Raw genomic sequence first — 18262 nt, forward strand, 5'->3', positions numbered from 1 at the left:
TGACTCAGGAAAAGTTATTACTTAGCTTTTCAGAAATTTAGTCTTCATAGCTTTGTGTTAGAATAAAGTATATAAGAACTTTGAAATAATAAAAACTCTTACCAACTCTCTTGGTATCTTTATTGTAAAACATATTAAAGCTTTGTAGTAGTAAACAACAGCATCATCACCGTCATCATTTTGGGAAGTAGATAATTCGTCTTTTACAAGTGGTTAAGAAAGCCACATTAGGTACTTGCAAGAATGTGAAAGGTTTCAAAAAAGGGAATGTGAAAGGCATCTGGGAGCTGTAAGTATTTACCTGTCTTTTAGAAGCTGAGGGTTTCAATAGTTGAGTTCCTGTTGCTTATAAGAAATTATGCTGGATGCTTGGGCAGTATTCACGGATGGCAATGTTCCATACCTTTAATGTAATGTTAGAATAAGATAAGATAAATTTGGTTTACATGTAATTAAGATGAAAGGTAAAGTGGAGAAAGCACCAGAAGGTGGTGTTGGGCAGGGAGAAGGAAGAGGTGATGTCAGGTTGGAAGGGATCAGGAACAGCTTTGTGGAAGAAATTGGGGCTTGGAAGAGATCTTGAAGAAGGGGCCACTTTGACTCGGGAGCATCAAAGAAGAGTATTTTTCAAGGAAGTGGAATAACTTGTTCCACATCATTGCCAGCACCTCACTGGGTCGTGTGGTTGGGTATGTAGGTAGAAGCTGCCTTTTGGAAGATTATGAACACATCATCCACCTAGCCTTGCTGTACATGGTTACATTGTCAAGTCTTTGTTCTGATTCCTCGGAGAGGCTTTCCACCTCACATCAGTACAGAACTGAACTTTTTATTTCCCACCTGCCTTCAAGGTGAGGGGGATTCTGGAGCTGCTCCTGGGTGAAATTCTGCTTCTGGTGTGTCACTGGCTTGTGCTACCATAGGGAAATCACTTACCCTTTCTGTGACTCAGAACTGCTTCATGTGTAAAACAAGAGTGATGATATCTAGTTCTAAGGCTGTTGTGAGGATTAAGGGGTTAATTTATATAAGATCCTTAGCACCATCAGTGCTGCTGCTGCTGCTAACCTCTGGGGGAACTTACTGACAGCTTCTGATATGATTAGTCCCAGGCCTCTCACCCCTGTATGACCACCCCCCCCACCTTTTTTTCTTGCCTTATTTATTAAGGACTCTGTCTTGTTTTCCCCTTTGTGTTCCCATTGCTTCAGACCATCTGCCTGTACTCAGTAGTGTGAAGATGATAACTACGTTACATATTGCCCATACATACTGCTCCTGTGAGTCTTGCTTAAATCTAATCCCAGAGAAACTGAATTTCAGGAAGAACTGCCTTATACCAATGGACTGACTGGTTATACTTGTTCCCACATAAATATAGCTTACTTCCATAGCAAACGTTGTCAAAGTAAATCCATTAACACTTGTAAAATAATAGGTAGACCTCAATGCTTAAGTTTATATACAAGAAAAGTTATAATTAAATATTTACCAGGTGTTTTATATTCTTCTTATGAAATGGAGTTTTAGTGTTTCATTAGCATCATCTAATCATGGGTGCTACAGGTTAACTCTTTGATACAAAATATTGTTTAATAATTAAAGCCCAGTATAATTTCTCTCAAGTTACAGTGTGAACACATGTGGAGACATCTGTGCTTAACTTTCAGGTTAGGCAAATGCGGAAGAATTGGTTTCTGTGATACTTGCAGCATCTTCACCATGCATGACATTTCTCAAGAGTAAATTAATATTATTCCTACACCTTCAGCTTACAAGGTGACTGGTGGTTCCAACTGGTGGGGAGTTTTTTTTTATTATTACTTTTTATTTTTCGGTGGACACGACATCTTTATTTTATGTGGTGCTGAGGATCGAACCCAGCGCCCCTCGCATGCCAGGCAAGTGTGTCACCGCTTTAGCCACATCCCCAGCCCAGGGAGTTTTTTTCTCTAAGTGTTAATAGTTTGGTAGAAATTGAAAACACACCCGTCTTACCTGGACTCCGTGCTTAGCATACTTTATACACTTAATTTTTCTTTTTCTATTTAAGAGAAAATAGTGATTTTACTATTATTCATTGTGATATTTTACAATTTAACAATAACTTTTAAAAACTTAATTAGATCTTTCTATTACAGTGTGAATTGATTTTATTTAAAAAGAGTGAGAAGCAGTATTTGTGTGTGTGTGTGTGTGCACGCACCTGATTATAGTGTAGAAACTTGACCCAGGCAATTAGGGAATAGTGTGCTTCATGTCATTTGTTTTACTTGGCTTTAGTGCTGGGGATTGAACCCAGGGCCTTGTGCATGCTAAGCATGTGCTCTTCCACTGAGCTACATCCTCAGCTCATGTGATTTTTAAATTAATGAAAGATGTTGGGCTTTCTAGTTCAGAATTGCACACTCAGTAGGAGATGGAGCCAAGATGAAAAGCATAAGGTAGAGTCCTCATTTTGTATGATTGAACTGTGTTTCTGCCAGAAAACATAAGTTCTGTATGTTGGTGCTCATCACTACTTTGGCATTTGGAAAATGAGAATATATAGAAAGAAGACCAAGAACCCAGAATACACTTGAAGTTGAAAACATGTTTGTTTGTTTTTTGTTTTTATTTTTGTACCAGAGTTTGAACCCAGAGGCACTTTACACCTGAATCATATCCTCAGCCCTTTTTATTTAATTTTTTTTTTAAACTTGATACAGGACTTTTCTGAGTTGCTGTGGCTGGCTTTGAGTTTGTGTCCTCTTGCCTCAGCCACCTGAACTGCAGAGATTACAGGTGTGCACCACTGTAATTGGCAACATGTATTTTAAACCTCCCCTATTTTGCAATTATCATTTGAACTGGTTGAGAAACATATTCTCTTGTATAATCCTATCTATCATCTTCAGGACTGTGAGGGGCTTATTCATGCATTCTTGATTTCATCCACTGTTGAAATACAGAATCACCTCTTACACAGACCTACTGAGTAAAAACACCTTCAAAACTTGATTGATTTGCAGGGCACCTAGAGAAAATTTGAAACTGTGATCAACAGACTGTTTTCCAGAGTAATTTCCAGGGTTATCTAAAGTCTACCAGACCACCTTCGTGACAACTTTCACTTTTCTGAGATGTTTAAAATGGAAATAGCCAACATGTCTTGAGTGCTTCCTGGGTGTCAGGCAGTGTTCTACCTGCTTACTCTGTATTAACTCACTCCTCACAATGGCCCAAGAAGTGGATTCTGTTCCACTTAACAGATGCAGATACTGAGAGGTTTTGGAACTTAATCATGCCACTGGTTGCTGATACAATCAGGGTTCTACCTCCTGAGCTCATACTCTAGTCCCATGATTATATTGAAAGGGTAGCTTGTAAGTGAGCTACTCTGTTCCTGTTTGGGGATAGGAATTATTATAGTGTGATCAGAGGGTCTTTGTGAAAGGACAGAGCTACATACTTTTCTCAGTTGAGGAGGCCCTATCCAGTAAAGAATAGTCTAGGAAGAAATGAGGGATTATGTCAGGAATTCACTAAGGAAAGAATGTCCAAATAGCTCATTTGAGTTTGAGGCCGGCTCAGAAAGACTCCTGGTGGTGATGAGAGGAGAAAGAAGGAAGAGTATTCATCACAGGATCTCTGTATATTTTATCTGCCTTTGTACTCCTGCCTCAACTCTGCTGTAGGAATTGCATCTGTAGCCTCAAACCCAGTAGAGCATAGGCCTTCTTTATATTGTACAAGTAAAAATAAAGTGATGTATGGAAAATTACTCAGCTTTAAAGAAGAATGAAATTATGGCATTTGCCAGGAAGTGGATGGAGTTGGGGAATACCATGCTAAGTGAAATAAGCCAGTCCCCAAAACCAAAGGCCAAATGCTTTCTTTAATATGTGGATGCTAATTCACAACATGGGGTGGGCTCTAGAGAAGAATAGAGTTACCTTAGATGAAGAAGAGGGAGGGTGGGGAGGGGATGTGGGGATAGGAAGGATAGTAGAATGAAACAGACTTTATGTACATATGTGACTGCATGACACAGTTATGTTGTGATTCTACAACATGTACACACAGAAAAATGAGAAATATCTATGATATATCAAAGTGCATAAATGCAGTATATAGTCATGTATAACTAATTAAAACAAATAAAAAAATTAAAAAATTAATGATGTTAAATAGAGCACTTCCCCCCAGTCTCAGAGTATTCACATATAGCTTGGATTAAAATTTCCTAGGAATAGCTTTCTTTCTTTGTCTTCTCATAATATTGGATATTGGTATTATGATTTCTCTATCCTTAGAGCAGTATACTGTGTCACATAAATGGCACACTTTTGCACAGTGCCTTTCTTTGAAAGGCCAGTCAACTTTGCTACCTATGTGAGCTGGACTGAAGGATAATGACTGATGCCATTCATTGAGTTTCCTAGTATGTAGCAGCAAATACTTCATTTAGTCTTCCTAACAGGCCTGCAAGGTAAGTATTCATTCTCTGTTGTATAGATAAGAAAAATGACCTCAGGAAGGATGAGTGATTGTCCAAGGCCTTGCAGCTAATTGGTGAAGTCTAGTTCTGAAAAAGCCCTTGTTTTTCTCATTGACTAATTATTCACTAAGGAGGCTCTCTTCATCTTTCTTCTTGAAAGTCTAAAGCAGACCTGCTCTCTTGAATTGAAAGTACCTCTCATGTAGAATGCATAGCTGATCCCAGAGTTTTACCTCTTTTGTAAGAGGAGGTATTACTTTGCCAGTAGCTTCCTTTCTATGGCCTGATACATTTTTTAAAGCAAAAAAACAAACAAAAAAACCCCCAAACTCTCCAGTACACCCAATGCCTGCTTGAAACAAACAAATTAGCAAAAACAAAGCACAAGCAGGTGTGCATGCATACACACACACACACACACACACAAACACACACAAACACAAATAAAACCAACCAGCCTCTGAAGCTTGAGGGCCTTTGGTCTTCACAGTTGCCCTTGGAGAGCATGTTGATGGGTCCTTGGATCATAGTGGTGCAAAAGTTAATCTTCCTGTTCAGAGACCTATTAACTCTTTTAAGTGCCGACTTTCAGGTCCTTGGACTGTCACATTAAGTCCTGAGGTGTGGGGCCTTAAGGGTTCTGTGAAGGAAAAAATTATTCTGGCACTTGTTAGACTGTCAAGGAAGAACTTTATTCAAGACTATCACAATAGGTGTCAAGACTTTTAACAATAGACAAGAGAGATTGGGCTCAAATCCAAATACAGCAAAAACAAATGGGGATTTATAGCCCCGTTAGAGCAGGTGTGTGTGTGTGGAAAGTTTGTAGATAAAAAATGACCTAGAAGAGACATCAAGGGTAAGGGTGGTTCTAGCTGAATCAAGTCTTGGCAAAGGATTATACATCAAAGATGGGGACTGAGGAATTAGAGCAGATATTGAAGGTAGGGGATTCTCTATAAACTAACTTAGCAGGACTCTTACAGTGGGCTATGTAGACCCAGTAAGGATGGAAACCTTGGTGGAGGCCTACTGGAAGAGAGCTCAGATAGGTGTGACCAAAACTGATCAAGGAAAGTGTCTTTATCAGTTCCTATTGCCCGTGTTAAATACAAGGGTTCAGGTATTGGACTTGAACTCATGCAAGAAGGCTGCTATTAAGTGAAGTATAGAGTAAATTCCAGAAAAAATGCATTTTATTACTGGTGTAGACATCTTTGACAGGGTAAGCATAAAAGGTCTGAATAGTTCTGAGAAACATGACCCTTAAAGTTTCTCTGTCTCACAGAATGTTTGTTATTTTTAATTTTCTTAACTAATTTAACTATTGCTTATTAAGTGCCAGGCACTGTTCTAAATCCTTTGCAATGATTATTTCATTTAATCCTGAAAACTGTCCTATGAGTTGGTTATGCCATTGTTATTCTGGTTTTGTGCAGGATGGAACAAAGGCCCCCAGGAATAAACTAATTTGCCAAAGTTACAGACCAAGCAAGTGTATGTGGGGGTGGTGGATTTCAACACAGGCAGCCTGGCTCCAGACTGGGGCTGTGCATTCTGAATCACCCCACTGGGGTACATCCTAGGCTGTTGGCCTTTCACGGATTATGTCTAACTTTTCTGGGCTTTTCTTTTTTCTGCCTAGGAATAAAGAGTTCTTTTTGTGAGTTGTGGTAGACTCTGTGTCTTGTTGGAGAGTCAAGAGAGTGTGTTTAGCTTGAGTCTCTGTAAATCACAAAGGTATTTGTAAATAAACTTTCTGGGCACCTTTCACCTTCTAGATTTAGCTAGTAGTTTATTGGTTAAAAACATATTTCCTACCTTCCCCACAGTCTGTACAGCATATCATTAGTGATTCTTTCTAATCAACATTTGGCTTTTTTCGCTCACTGACAACCTCAGTGACATTCCTTCTTTTTCTTTTTTTTTTCATAAATAGTCCATTTATAATGATGGCTAATTCCTTGATTTGATAAATTGGCTTCCATAAAATATACTTCTGGCACCAAAACTCTTTTTAAAGAGGCAAATCCTCTTTGAGCTGGGTAGATCCAGTTTCTAAAATGTTTGTTTAGTTGTGTCTTTAATTTAGCTTAAGTTTGCCAAACTGGTTTTTAATTAGATTAGTTAATTTAACTGTTTTTTTTTTTCCCCATAGTAGGGATTGACCTTGGGGTGCTTTACCATCCTTAGTCTTTTTTTTTTTTTTTTTTTTTTTTTTGAGACAGCCGCTTACTAAGTTGCTGAGAATCTCACTAAGTTGCTTAGGCTAGATTTGAACTTGTGATCCTTCTGCCTCAGTATCCCAAGTTGCTGGGATTATAGGCATACTCCACTGTACCTGGCACCAAACTGGTATTTTAAAAGCTTTGGATGATATGATACTAGGATCAAAGTTACATGATAGTACATGTGGAAACTCTTCAGTATTCCGTAGTTCCTCACCTTATCACCTTTTTTCATGTATTTTAATTGCAGATCTGTCTATGGCAGTACAGAAATTTTCCCAGTCACTACAAGACTTCCAGTTTGAATGTATTGGTGATGCTGAAACAGATGATGAAATTAGTATTGGTGAGTACTACCATTCCTCAGTATCCTAAGTTATGATTTTAAAAGTCTTATTTATTTCATTGAGCTCCAACAAATCCACACACCTAAATAATAAACCTCTATAAAACTCTAAGGGTGATTTTGAGCAGGGGGGTTGTGGAAAAATATTATAAATTGTTTTTCAATTTAAAGACTGTTTTTTTTCCCACAAGGAAATTACTTTATCAGCCTATAACCTAGGTCAACCCTCTTGAGAAAATCTGGATAACAATGTTTGTCTTTGCCTCAAAGTAAGTCATTAATTCAACCAAACATGTATTGGGCATCTACTATTAAATATGCTTGGTACAGGTTTTAAGAGTTATCTTACTTTTTTTTTTTTTCTTAATACGGATTTCCTTTTTAAATTGAGCATTTGTTTGTAAAGAAAACAAATCATGTTTAATTAATGATGATGTATTAAACTGGTTTCTGGCAGGACACAGAACATAACTGCAGATTAGGAGACTTGAGACCTAGTCTGATTTTGCCACAGTCATTTAGCAATCCTACCCTAGAGAAGGCATACTCCTTTTGAATGTCACAGATTCATTTCCTGTAAAAGCAGAGGTTCAGTTATGTGATCTTGAAATTTTTATCTATATGTGAGTTTTTGTTGTTTGAAGATGAGGTTCATGTAGCATTCTTTGCCCATCTTTTAAAGATTGCTACTTGCCAGTTTGTGCATGTAGGTCCTCTTATAGGCTGGATTAGAGATGTGGTTCATAATTAAAAGAATGTCCCAAATATATGTGGAGATTTTAGAGAATAATACCAAGTGTGCCCACTTTCCAAGTATAAAAATACAAATTACAAGTACTGAGAACAGTTATTTTCACACTTTAACGTGTACATGAAACACCTGGAGAGCTTATTAAATGCAGATTTGATTCAATAAACGCTGGGTGGAAGGTGTCTGTATTTCTTTTTTTGTTTGTTTGTTTTGCAGTACTGGGGATTAAACCTGAGCCTTAGGCATGCTAGGGAGCACTCTACTTTTCAGCTGTATCCCCACAGTTCTGTATTGCTAATAGACTTTTGGGTGATGTCAGTGCTGCTGGTGCCTGGATCATACTTGAATAGCACACCCTCCAGACCTCCCCACAATCAGATTCCTCTCCTTCCTATGGTCTTTATTTTTTTTTTTCCTGTACTTTTACCAGTTATGTCTGTGTTTCCAAACAATGTGTTTTATTAGTTTTAAAAATCTTGGTAGCAAGTCCAAAATTTGCTGTGAAAAGAAAGAAGTACAAAAGTCCTACAAAAGAAGGGCTGTCGGGAAAAGATGAGCTGCATGAGTTTCACCAAGGCATTAGCTTGCTTATATTCCCAAGAATTCTCCTGGAAAAAAATCACTTGGCAGAGTGCACAGTCCTTGGACAAGCAGTTTCTACATGTGGAATTTACATCAGATGTACATGATTAAGTACAAGTTGGTGGTCTTTCTGCCAGTGATGACTTTATCTGCTCATTCCTCTGTGACTGTGAGTTATTCTGAAGGTCTGTAGAGGTGGCTGGTCTCTGGGATCATGGGTAGCTACTTCTACCTCAGTCTGGAATTAAAAGTGGCCCAGACTTACCTGGTAGGGAGTCTCCAGGAAAAGGGGAGAGCCCTGCCACATGATCCTTAAGCTGAATGACTATTTTGTCTTCACACGATGCTTGGGGAAGACCAGTGTTAGTGGTCATGCACCATCAACATTTGGAGCAACAGTGACATTTTGCATGTCCATCTCTGTCTCTGCTGGGGATCTAACTCAGGGCCTGGTATATGCTAAGCATTAGCTTTGCCACTGAACTACAAACCCAATCCTTGATTGTCACTTTTTGATATTTGTGACATAATTATCTAGTCCCCAACATAGATGGATAAAAGCCTTGATATATTGATAAGAGAATAATACACTAACATTATTATTTTAAAAAATGCAAGATTCATATAACAATAATTTTTTTTTTAAGTTGCAAAACTAAAGTCCACTATGTTTGAGGCCAGATCTGTTTCTTTTTTAAGCCGTTTAAACTTTAGCAGTTAACCTAAGGCTTTACTCATCATAGAACTTAAGTTACTTTGTTGAATAAATGATGTAATTTTCTGTACAAACTTTAATTTTTTCCACATTATATGCATATTTGTCTTAATAGAATAAGACATAAAATTATGTGTTTTTTCCTTTGGAAAGAAGATTGTAGTGAATACTTTTGGGTTTTCACAGATATTATTTTTAATGGTATTTCCTGACTGTATTTCATCAGGTTCATACACAAGAATTTATGAAATAATCTCTGGAGTACATCCAGATTGCTTCTGGTTGATCTCCTACCTGTTATTGTTAATAGGACAATATATATCTTTATGCATATTCTTTTAATTTCTTTCAAGCATCTTACTAAAATCTCTCTTGAAATCACACATGTCTGTAGCCATTGCAGAGGATGGGTTTTTAGTCACTCTTCTCTTTGGAATTCTAGGCAGATGTCAGGTGATTTTCCTGGGTTGCGATAATCTTGTGGTGGTCTATTTGATTCTTTCCACTTTGGCTAAATGAACAGTTGTGCAACTGTTGCAGGTTAGTTTTGAAAGGTCTGGATGGATCAGAAAGCTTCCTATAGGCAATTAATATTAGATTAATTTCTAATATTTAAGGGCCTCAAGAAGTTAGATGATAGTTTGGAGATCAGATGATGAATAATATACAGGAGTAAAGTTCCTTACTAATTTTAGATCAGGAGGCTTATTTGAGTACTGTGTACTTGAATCTGATTTTAAATACCAAAACTTTGTTAGGAAAACCTAACTCAGAGCTAAGCAATTTAATTAATTAATTTATTTATTTTTGCAGTGCTGGGGAACTGGGGCCTTATGCATGCCTGGCACATTAACATAGGCTGAACTCCACCCTTGGCTACAAACAAAGTGATTTATAAACAAAAATTCTTCTTGGAACAACTAATGCGAGAATACAGATATGTTCCTATAACCTAACCATCCAGCATTCTTATTCTTAAACGGAGCCTCTAAATACATTGTATACAGTTTTTAAAAACATTCTATAATAATAAAATAATAGAAGACTCCGAATAATCATTCCCAACATGGGGGAATTATGAAGTTATCCCAGCCTGTTGTTCAAGAACCATGAGCTGGGAGAAATGTTTCACTAATATGTAAGGCTGGTGTGGATGAAGTGCAAGGATTACTCCAGTGTACCATAGTAATCAGCTTCAGTTTTGCATGAGAAGGTACAGAGTTTCAGCTAACTTTACTATAGCTTGTCAAAGCCCCAGTTTCAGCTGTTTCTTTATTCCTCTGATTTAATGAAAGAGGAATGAAGTAAGACAGCTGTGCCTATTAGCATTGAGTAATATCTAAAACTCTCAGCCAGAGTAGTCTTGAGACTTACAGATGACATAAGTGCAAAACTTGATGACTTACAAAAAAGCTCATCTAAGTAAGCCATGTGAGTGCAAAATGACTTGTGAAGTCAGTCTGCTGATGGATATGGTGGTGGTGGGAATAGAAAGGGCAGTGGAAGAACTAGAGGGCTAGTAAGATGCCTATTAAGATAAGATGACTGCTTTCAGTATACTTGCAGTAGAAGGGGATGAAATATAGATTTTGAGTGAAATAACAAAAAGTAGGTGGTATTATTCTATTAGCATAATTCTCTCATTGGTGGAAGTGGAAGCTGTTCTGGAGTTTGTTAGATTTGTAGAACTGTTTCTGAACTGTCAATCTTCCTTGCCTTTTAGACCATATTCTTTTGGCCTTGTGCTTGCTGTTTTTTTTTTTTTTTTTTTTTTTTTTGCTTTTGCTTTTGCTTTTTATTTTATTTTATTTTTTGTGCCAGTGATACATTGCTGGCTAGGAAGGAAGCAAAATGGGACTAGTTGTCCAGAACCCAGTGGGGAATTCCTGTGGCCCTGAGAGCAGACTCTTGTTTCCAGGGCTGAAGAGCCAAGCAGGGAGGCATCCTGTCTCTGTTTTTAGCACTCTCTTTTCCATCTGAGAGTACCAAGAGGCTATTGCTTTTCTCTTCTTTAAGCATAAATTAGCTACAGGTGAGGGTTCACTGGCTCCTTTTCATCTTTCCACTGCAGCTCAGGATGAGGGGGAAGCAGCCTGCTGAGTCCATCCAACTTCCCACAGCTGCTCTCACTCCCCATTTTTGTACTGCTTTGGATTTTTGAACTGAGAAAAGACCTTAAGTTAGGAATACAGTGCTAGATACTTGGGGTTTGGAAATTGGTGGTAGAGGGGAGAGGGGTGATTAAAAACTGGTATAAGCTTCAGTCCTACTCAAATAATATACTTATAGGGATATATTAGATATAAAATGTCCCATTATTAAACTGTAATTACACAGTAATATGCATGCCAGTGTGAAAACTCAGTACCTATTTCATCAGTGCTGATACAGATGCATGCATAGGAATTGATAATGTTCCAATACGAATCATGTGCATAGCCTTAAATCTTACTAGTAGGAAACAAAAGGCTACCTGTACAGAAAATGAAATTGTATTCTATTGAAAACACTGTTTACATGGGTTCAGTTCAAAAGTCTCGAAGTTCAAAGATATTACTGTGAAAGCTTCGCATCTTAGTATATTTCTTTGGAATTTATACCTATACCAGAGGCAGAACATGCAACTTACTAACTGGGTTGTTCTTGTATTTATAGCCTACAGTTTGAAATCACTATAAGACCAAGTCTAGATTTTTTTTTTAATCAGATATTGTTAGTCAAGCTGAACTCCTGCCAATTAAAATGTTAGTCATTAATATGAGGCAAAGTTTATTCATTCTGTCTAATCTTGGAAACCATTGGAAAGTCCATTTGCCTTTGTGCATAAACAGCTTGGTCAGTGATGTTGTGTGATAGTTAGGGCAACTCTTAGTAAAGTCTTGGACAGTATGAGCTTTGCACTCAAGAGATTAAACATTTACCAAGAAGGAGAGTCAGTTTGCTAGTAAATATTTTAGGTGGGGACCTCATTCCTTCAGACACACCTAAACAGAACATTCTTGTGGTAGTGATAGGCAACACACTACCACTTGTCAGCTGAGGTTACAGTTCTGAACTCAGCTGAGAAATGAGGCAATCGATTAGGCAATTTGTATCAAAATACATTTTGTGATAATCACCCAGCTATTTCTGATCTAACTCCTATATTCCTGTTCTTGTGTTTACTCTGTTTTGAATGCAAATATGCAGACACAGCAACAACTTAATAGTCATTCATTCGTTCAGTAGTCATTAAGAGTCAAGAGCATGCTGCATTTTAAAAGATAAATTTTGTATGGAAATATATGAACATATGTGTAGGGAAAATGCACAAATGCACAAACATTTAGACAAATAAATGTACTCACTTTGAGAATGCATCTGTTAGGTGTCTGGAAAAATATATGATTCTGTTTTCCAAATGATAAATAGACTATAATCCAGGGTGGGAGGTGTAACCAATAGTTTGTGTCTCTTGAAGGAATTCTGATGTAATGTAGAAATATTTTAAGAAATAATAACTTGTGTTTTAGATTAAAAAATAACTGATATATTATACATCCAGAATATGCATTTAAAAGATTGTTAATAATTTTAGTTAAAAAGAACTCCTTTCTATTTAAATAAAAACCCAGTTTCTTCTTCAACTGAAGCTAATAAAATTAAACTGATAACTTATTGAAAAATGCTTCTGTTAAGACTTTCTTCAGAATTTGGTTACAAGCTATAAATATCCATTCAGATTACTCTTAATACTTATCAAGTGATAATCATGACAGAAACGAGGAGAGGTTTATGTGGCCTTGAAACTCTTTTCGGGCATATTTTTGGAAATGGATTTGTAAACCAAAAACAATACCATTATCAACAACAATTGAAGAGATTTGTGCTATTTTGTTAATTCAAGGAAACAAAGTACCTACTCATGCGGAATTGAAAGAAAATTCATCAGTTCATGCAAACCCTCCTCTTATTCCCCAGTTAAATGTGGCTATATAAATCAGGAAGCCCTCTATTAAAGTGAAGCATTTCCAAATGCCTAAGTTGTTTACATAAATAACATTTTCTTTTGAACTTGACAGAGGAAGCATACTTTACTTTTAATAGGTCTCTGTTGGACAATAGAATTATTGTTATCCACTTTATTTTTTAACCACCCTTATTTTTGCACCCACACAGAATCCACCCACATATATGAACTGAAACAGCTGGAAAGGTTGCACACTTTAGGTGGCACTCCTTTCTTCCTATGATACTTGAGAAGGATGTTTTTATCATATCATCTAGTATTCTAAAGAGACAATTTAATTAAATGTTAAATGAATTGGTTTTTAAATTTTCAGGCTTTGATGAAAAACAATAATATGAAAACTTGTCATTTTAGAAGCCTGAAAAAAAATTATCTTTTCACTTATTGGTATACATTTGTTGCTTGGAACTTCTTTTATGATTTTTTTTTAAAAAAGTAGCTCAGGCTGTTTCCACAGAGTGCTCAGGCTATCTCCTCCAGCAAACTATGTGCTGTTTGAGTCAAAAAGTAAATTTTACTCACATTTCTAATCCTGCATACTGCTTTACAGCTTTATTTGTAGCCAAAGCTTAATATTTGTTGAGTGACTAGCCTCCCTGCAAAACCTCCTTAACTTCCTAGGAGGAGATCAATACAAGGTACATAAATAGAATTTTAGAGTCATATTAAAGAGTAAAGTGAAATATGTACTCATTTAGATATGCCTAGCATGATTCCTTTTAGTATTATAATGGACTGAAGTTTGAGAAATAGTTTATACATTTATGTACACACCCAAACACACAATTACACATACAAAATTTTCACACATACATTTGAAATATTTGTAAGCTTTCTAGTATTTGTAAATATTAAAATCAGTTTCAAACTGGAATTAAATATTTTTTTTTTGCTGCTTTTTCATCTGTTCAGTGCTTTTTGACTCCCTGTTATGTTCCAAGCCCCTGTTTTCCTGTTATGTTTCTTCCTGGGACTTGATGGTAAAAGGTAGCAAAGCTTTTTCCTTCATAGATAAGATGGTAACAGCATCCTTCTTTTAGGATAAAATAACTTTAACAAAAGGCTTATTATTTTAGAATGAGTAGAAAGGAGTTCAAGAACTTTCATCTGTGGTTAGTGATTTTACAATAGCTCAAAAAGCAATCTCAACACAGAAGGTTACAGAGTGAAATAAACATGGTGGCCCACTATAACTTGGATGTAGTCACATACAGTCGACCCTCATTATTTTCAAATTCTGATATTTTATGAACTCACCTACTCAAATTGATGGGTTACCCCCAGATCCATATTCCTACTGCTTTCTTGGATATGTATAGATGTGGGAAAAAGTTGAGTGGCTGACCCATCCAGACTTGACTATATAAAGCCTGGTGCAGTATGGTGGCTGAGACTTACTGAAAAGTAATCAGAGTTTTTTGCTCTTTTAGAAGACAGTATGTTAAAACAAAAGACATAGGGATTAGAGTCAGAAACCTGCTTTGCAGCTTTCTCTTGCCACTCTTTTGACCTACTTGTGCTTGCATGTTTTGTCTGAAGATTCTTCGAATAAGTACTCCAATGCCAGCCAGTACTAAGACACTATCTATAACTTGGGTAAAGTATATTTTCCTTGGGGAGACCAACATTAAGCAACCAATTCACAGTTGTGTTGAATGCTACAGAAGCAAATTATATTGTATTGTGAACACATTCAAGACACATCCAGGCTGGGTGAGTGAGAAGTTGAGGGAAGGCCTCTGAGAAAGTGATGTTTAAAGCAGCCATAGAGAGGGGGTAGGTGAAGGGGAAGGGAAGAGTGCAGCCCTTGAGCTGGAGAGGGGACAGCCAAGGGGAAAATGGCATGTAAAGGGGATGGCAGGTAGAAAAAGGCTATTTTAACCTAAAGGCATTGAAAAGTCATTGCAGAACATTGATTAGAGAAGTGGATGATCATATTTGCATTTTCAAAAGGTTGATCTGAAAAATATAAGAAGTTTGCTTAGCCTAAGCTTCCTTAAAATGTTTATTTGGCCATTTCTCTGTGTGCATCACCAAAAGAAAATTGGATGTAGACAGCCTGAATTTAAAAGTAAGCTATGGATATTTGTGTTCATTTTATGCAGTTGCACACAAACCAGAGAACCATAGGCAGAATCTTTCATTTAGTGTATGTATGACTGGATTGGTCTTAGTAAATTAAAATCATACAAATAATTAAATTATAATTTAATTATATATATATAAATTATAATTCATACTTTTTGAGTTTTTTTCTTTTTAAAATTAAATTATATTTTAATTTGTGATATATGATGGCAGAATGCATTTCAATTCATAGTATACAAGAAGAGCACGATTTTTCAAGGCACTGGTTATACACAAATTATTTTCACACCATTTGTTTCTTCATACATGTAATGATGTCTAACTCATTCCACCCTCTTTCCTACCCCCATGCCCCTTCCCTTCCTGTCCCTCCCCTTTGTCCTATCTAAAGTTCCTCCATTCCTCCCATACTACCTCCCCCACCCATCATCAGTATGAGTCAGCATCCTCATATCAAAGAAAACTTTTGGCCTTTGGTTTTGGGGATTGGCTTACTTTCTTAGCATTATATTCTCTAACTCCATCCATTTACCTGCAAATGTCATGATTTTATTCTCTTTTAATGCTGAGTAATGTTCCATTGCGTATGTGTACCATAGTTTCCCAATCCAGTCATCTACTGAAGGGCATCTAGATTGGTTCCACAGTTTAGCTATTGTGAATTGTGCTTCTGTAAACATTGTTGTGGCTGTGTTCCTGTACTATGCTGTTTTTAAGTCTTTTGGGTATAAACTGAGGACTGGGATAACTGGGTCAAATGGTGGTTCATTCCCAGTTTTCCAAGGAATCTCCATACTGCTTTTCAGATTGGCTGCACCAATTTACAGTCCCACCAGCAAGGTATGAGTGTGCCTTTTTCCCCACATCCTCATCAACATTTATTGCTGTTTGTTTTCTTGATAGCTGCCATTCTGACTGGAGTGAGATGAAATCTTAGAGTAGTTTTGATTTGCATTTCTCTAATTGCTAGAGATGTTGAACATTTTTTCATATGTTTGTTGATTGATTGTATATCCTCTTCTGAGAAGTGTGTGTTCAGTTTCTTGGCCCATTTATTGATTGGGTTACTTATTTTTGGTGCTAAGGTTTTTGAGTGCTTTATATATCCTAGAGATCAGTGCTTTATCTGATGTGCTTGTGGTAAAGATGTGCTCCATTCTGTAGGTTCTCTCTTCATGTCACTGATTGTTTCTTTTGCTGAGAAGAAGCTTGTTAGTTTGAATCCAATCCATTTATTGATTCTTGGCTTTAATTCTTGTGCTATAGGAGTCTTATTAAGGAAGTTGGGGCCCAATCCAACATGATGGAGATTTGAGCCTACTTTTTCTTCTATTAGGTGCAAGGTCTCTGGTTTAATTCCTAGGTTCTTGATCCACTTTGAGTTGAGTTTTGTGCATGGTGTCAGATAAAGGTTTAGTTTCATGTAGATTTCCAGTTTTCCCAGCACCATTTGTTGAAGAGGCTATCTTTTCTCCAATATATGGTTTTAGTGGCTTGGTCTAATATGTGATAACAGTAATTATGTGGGTTTATCTCTGTGTCCTCTATTCTGTAACATTGGTCTACAGGTCTGTTTTGGTGCCAATACCATGCTGTTTTTGTTACTTTTGCTCTGTAATATAGTTTAAGGCCTGGACTAGTAATGCCCACAGCTTCACTCTTCTTGCTAAGGATTGCTTTGGCTATTCTGGGTCTCTTGTTTTTCCAGATGAGTTTCATGATTGCTTTTTCTATTTCTATGAGGAATGTCAGTGGGATTTTGATTGGGATTGCATTGAATCTGTACAGTGCTTTTGGTAGTATGGTGATTTTGACAATATTAATTCTGTCTATCCAAGAAGAAGGGAAATCTTTCCATCTTCTAAGGTCTTCTTTGATTTTTTTCTTTAGTGTTCTGTAGTTTTCATTGTAGAGGTATTTCACCTCTTTCATTAAATTGAATCCCAAGTATTTTATTTCTTTCAGGCTATTACAAATAGGGTGGTTTTTCTAATTTCTCTTTCTGAGGATTTGTTACTGATGTACAGAAATGCCTTTGATTTATGGGTGTCGATTTTTTAAAAAAATTATTTATTTATTTTTATAGACTTAATAAATAAATAAACAAATGACAGCAGAATGCTGTCAGAATTCTTATTACACATATATACCACAATTTTTCATATCTATGTTTGTATATAAAGTATTTTGACACCCAATTTGTGTCTTCATACATGTACTTTGGATAATAATATCTATCACATTCCACCATCCTTGCTAATCCCCTGCCCCCTCCCTTTCCCTCCCACTCTTCTTTTATATGTAGAGTTCATCTATTCCTCTCATGCTCCCCCTCCCTACCCCACTATGAGTCAGCCTCCTTATATCAGAGAAAACATTCTGCATCTGTTTTTTTGGGATTGGCTTACTTTACTTAGCATTATCTTCTCTAATGTCATCCATTTATCTGCAAATGCCATGATTTTGTTCTTTGATTCCATCCCATTTATTAATTCTTGGTTTTAACTCTTGCACTATATTTATTTATATTTATTGATTTCCATATGTTGACCCAACCTTGCATTAATTCCTGGGAAGAACCTTACTTCATTGTGGTGCAGAATCTTTTTGATAGCAGAAATGTTTTATTGCTTATTAATACATCAGGCACTAAGAAAGCAAATGGTGGTCTGGGTAGGTATCACATGCAAAGTTTGTACTTTGTTCATTGGAAAAAGGCCAGAGGTGATATGAAGGTCATTCCTCAAGGTACAACATATAGGCTCTTTCCAATGGAAGATGGCCAGTGTCTCATTGGTAGGTTCTTCTGCCCAGAGGAATCCAAGCACCCAAAATGGCCACTCTAAATCTTAGTATCACAAATAATTAAGCCACCCTAAATCTTAATATCTCAAATAATTAACAAATAATAAAACACAAACACTCAGAAATATATTTACAAAAGTGAAGCCCCTAATAGATCTAGTCCACATGGGTTCTTGAACTAGACAAAGACAAAATGGCTCTGGTGGTTTATTTAAGGGGGTACATCAAAGGCAGGAGTAAGGTTTCAAGGGTGGAGTT

The 18262-nt window shown here is 36.7% G+C and overlaps 1 protein-coding gene across 2 annotated transcripts in view; it reads left to right on the forward strand.

Moving 5' to 3' along the window:
* The window catches only part of Arhgap42 (Rho GTPase activating protein 42), a 258977-nt gene that overhangs the window by 60343 nt on the left and 180372 nt on the right, over positions 1-18262 (forward strand). For both annotated transcript variants that reach the window (XM_026392469.2, XM_026392470.2), the window contains exon 2: positions 6959-7054. In XM_026392469.2, coding sequence (XP_026248254.2) covers positions 6959-7054 — 96 coding nt within the window. The remainder of the gene's footprint in view (positions 1-6958; positions 7055-18262) is intronic.

This window comes from Urocitellus parryii, chromosome 4, assembly GCF_045843805.1.
Source record: "Urocitellus parryii isolate mUroPar1 chromosome 4, mUroPar1.hap1, whole genome shotgun sequence".
Classification (NCBI taxonomy): Eukaryota; Metazoa; Chordata; class Mammalia; order Rodentia; family Sciuridae; genus Urocitellus; species Urocitellus parryii.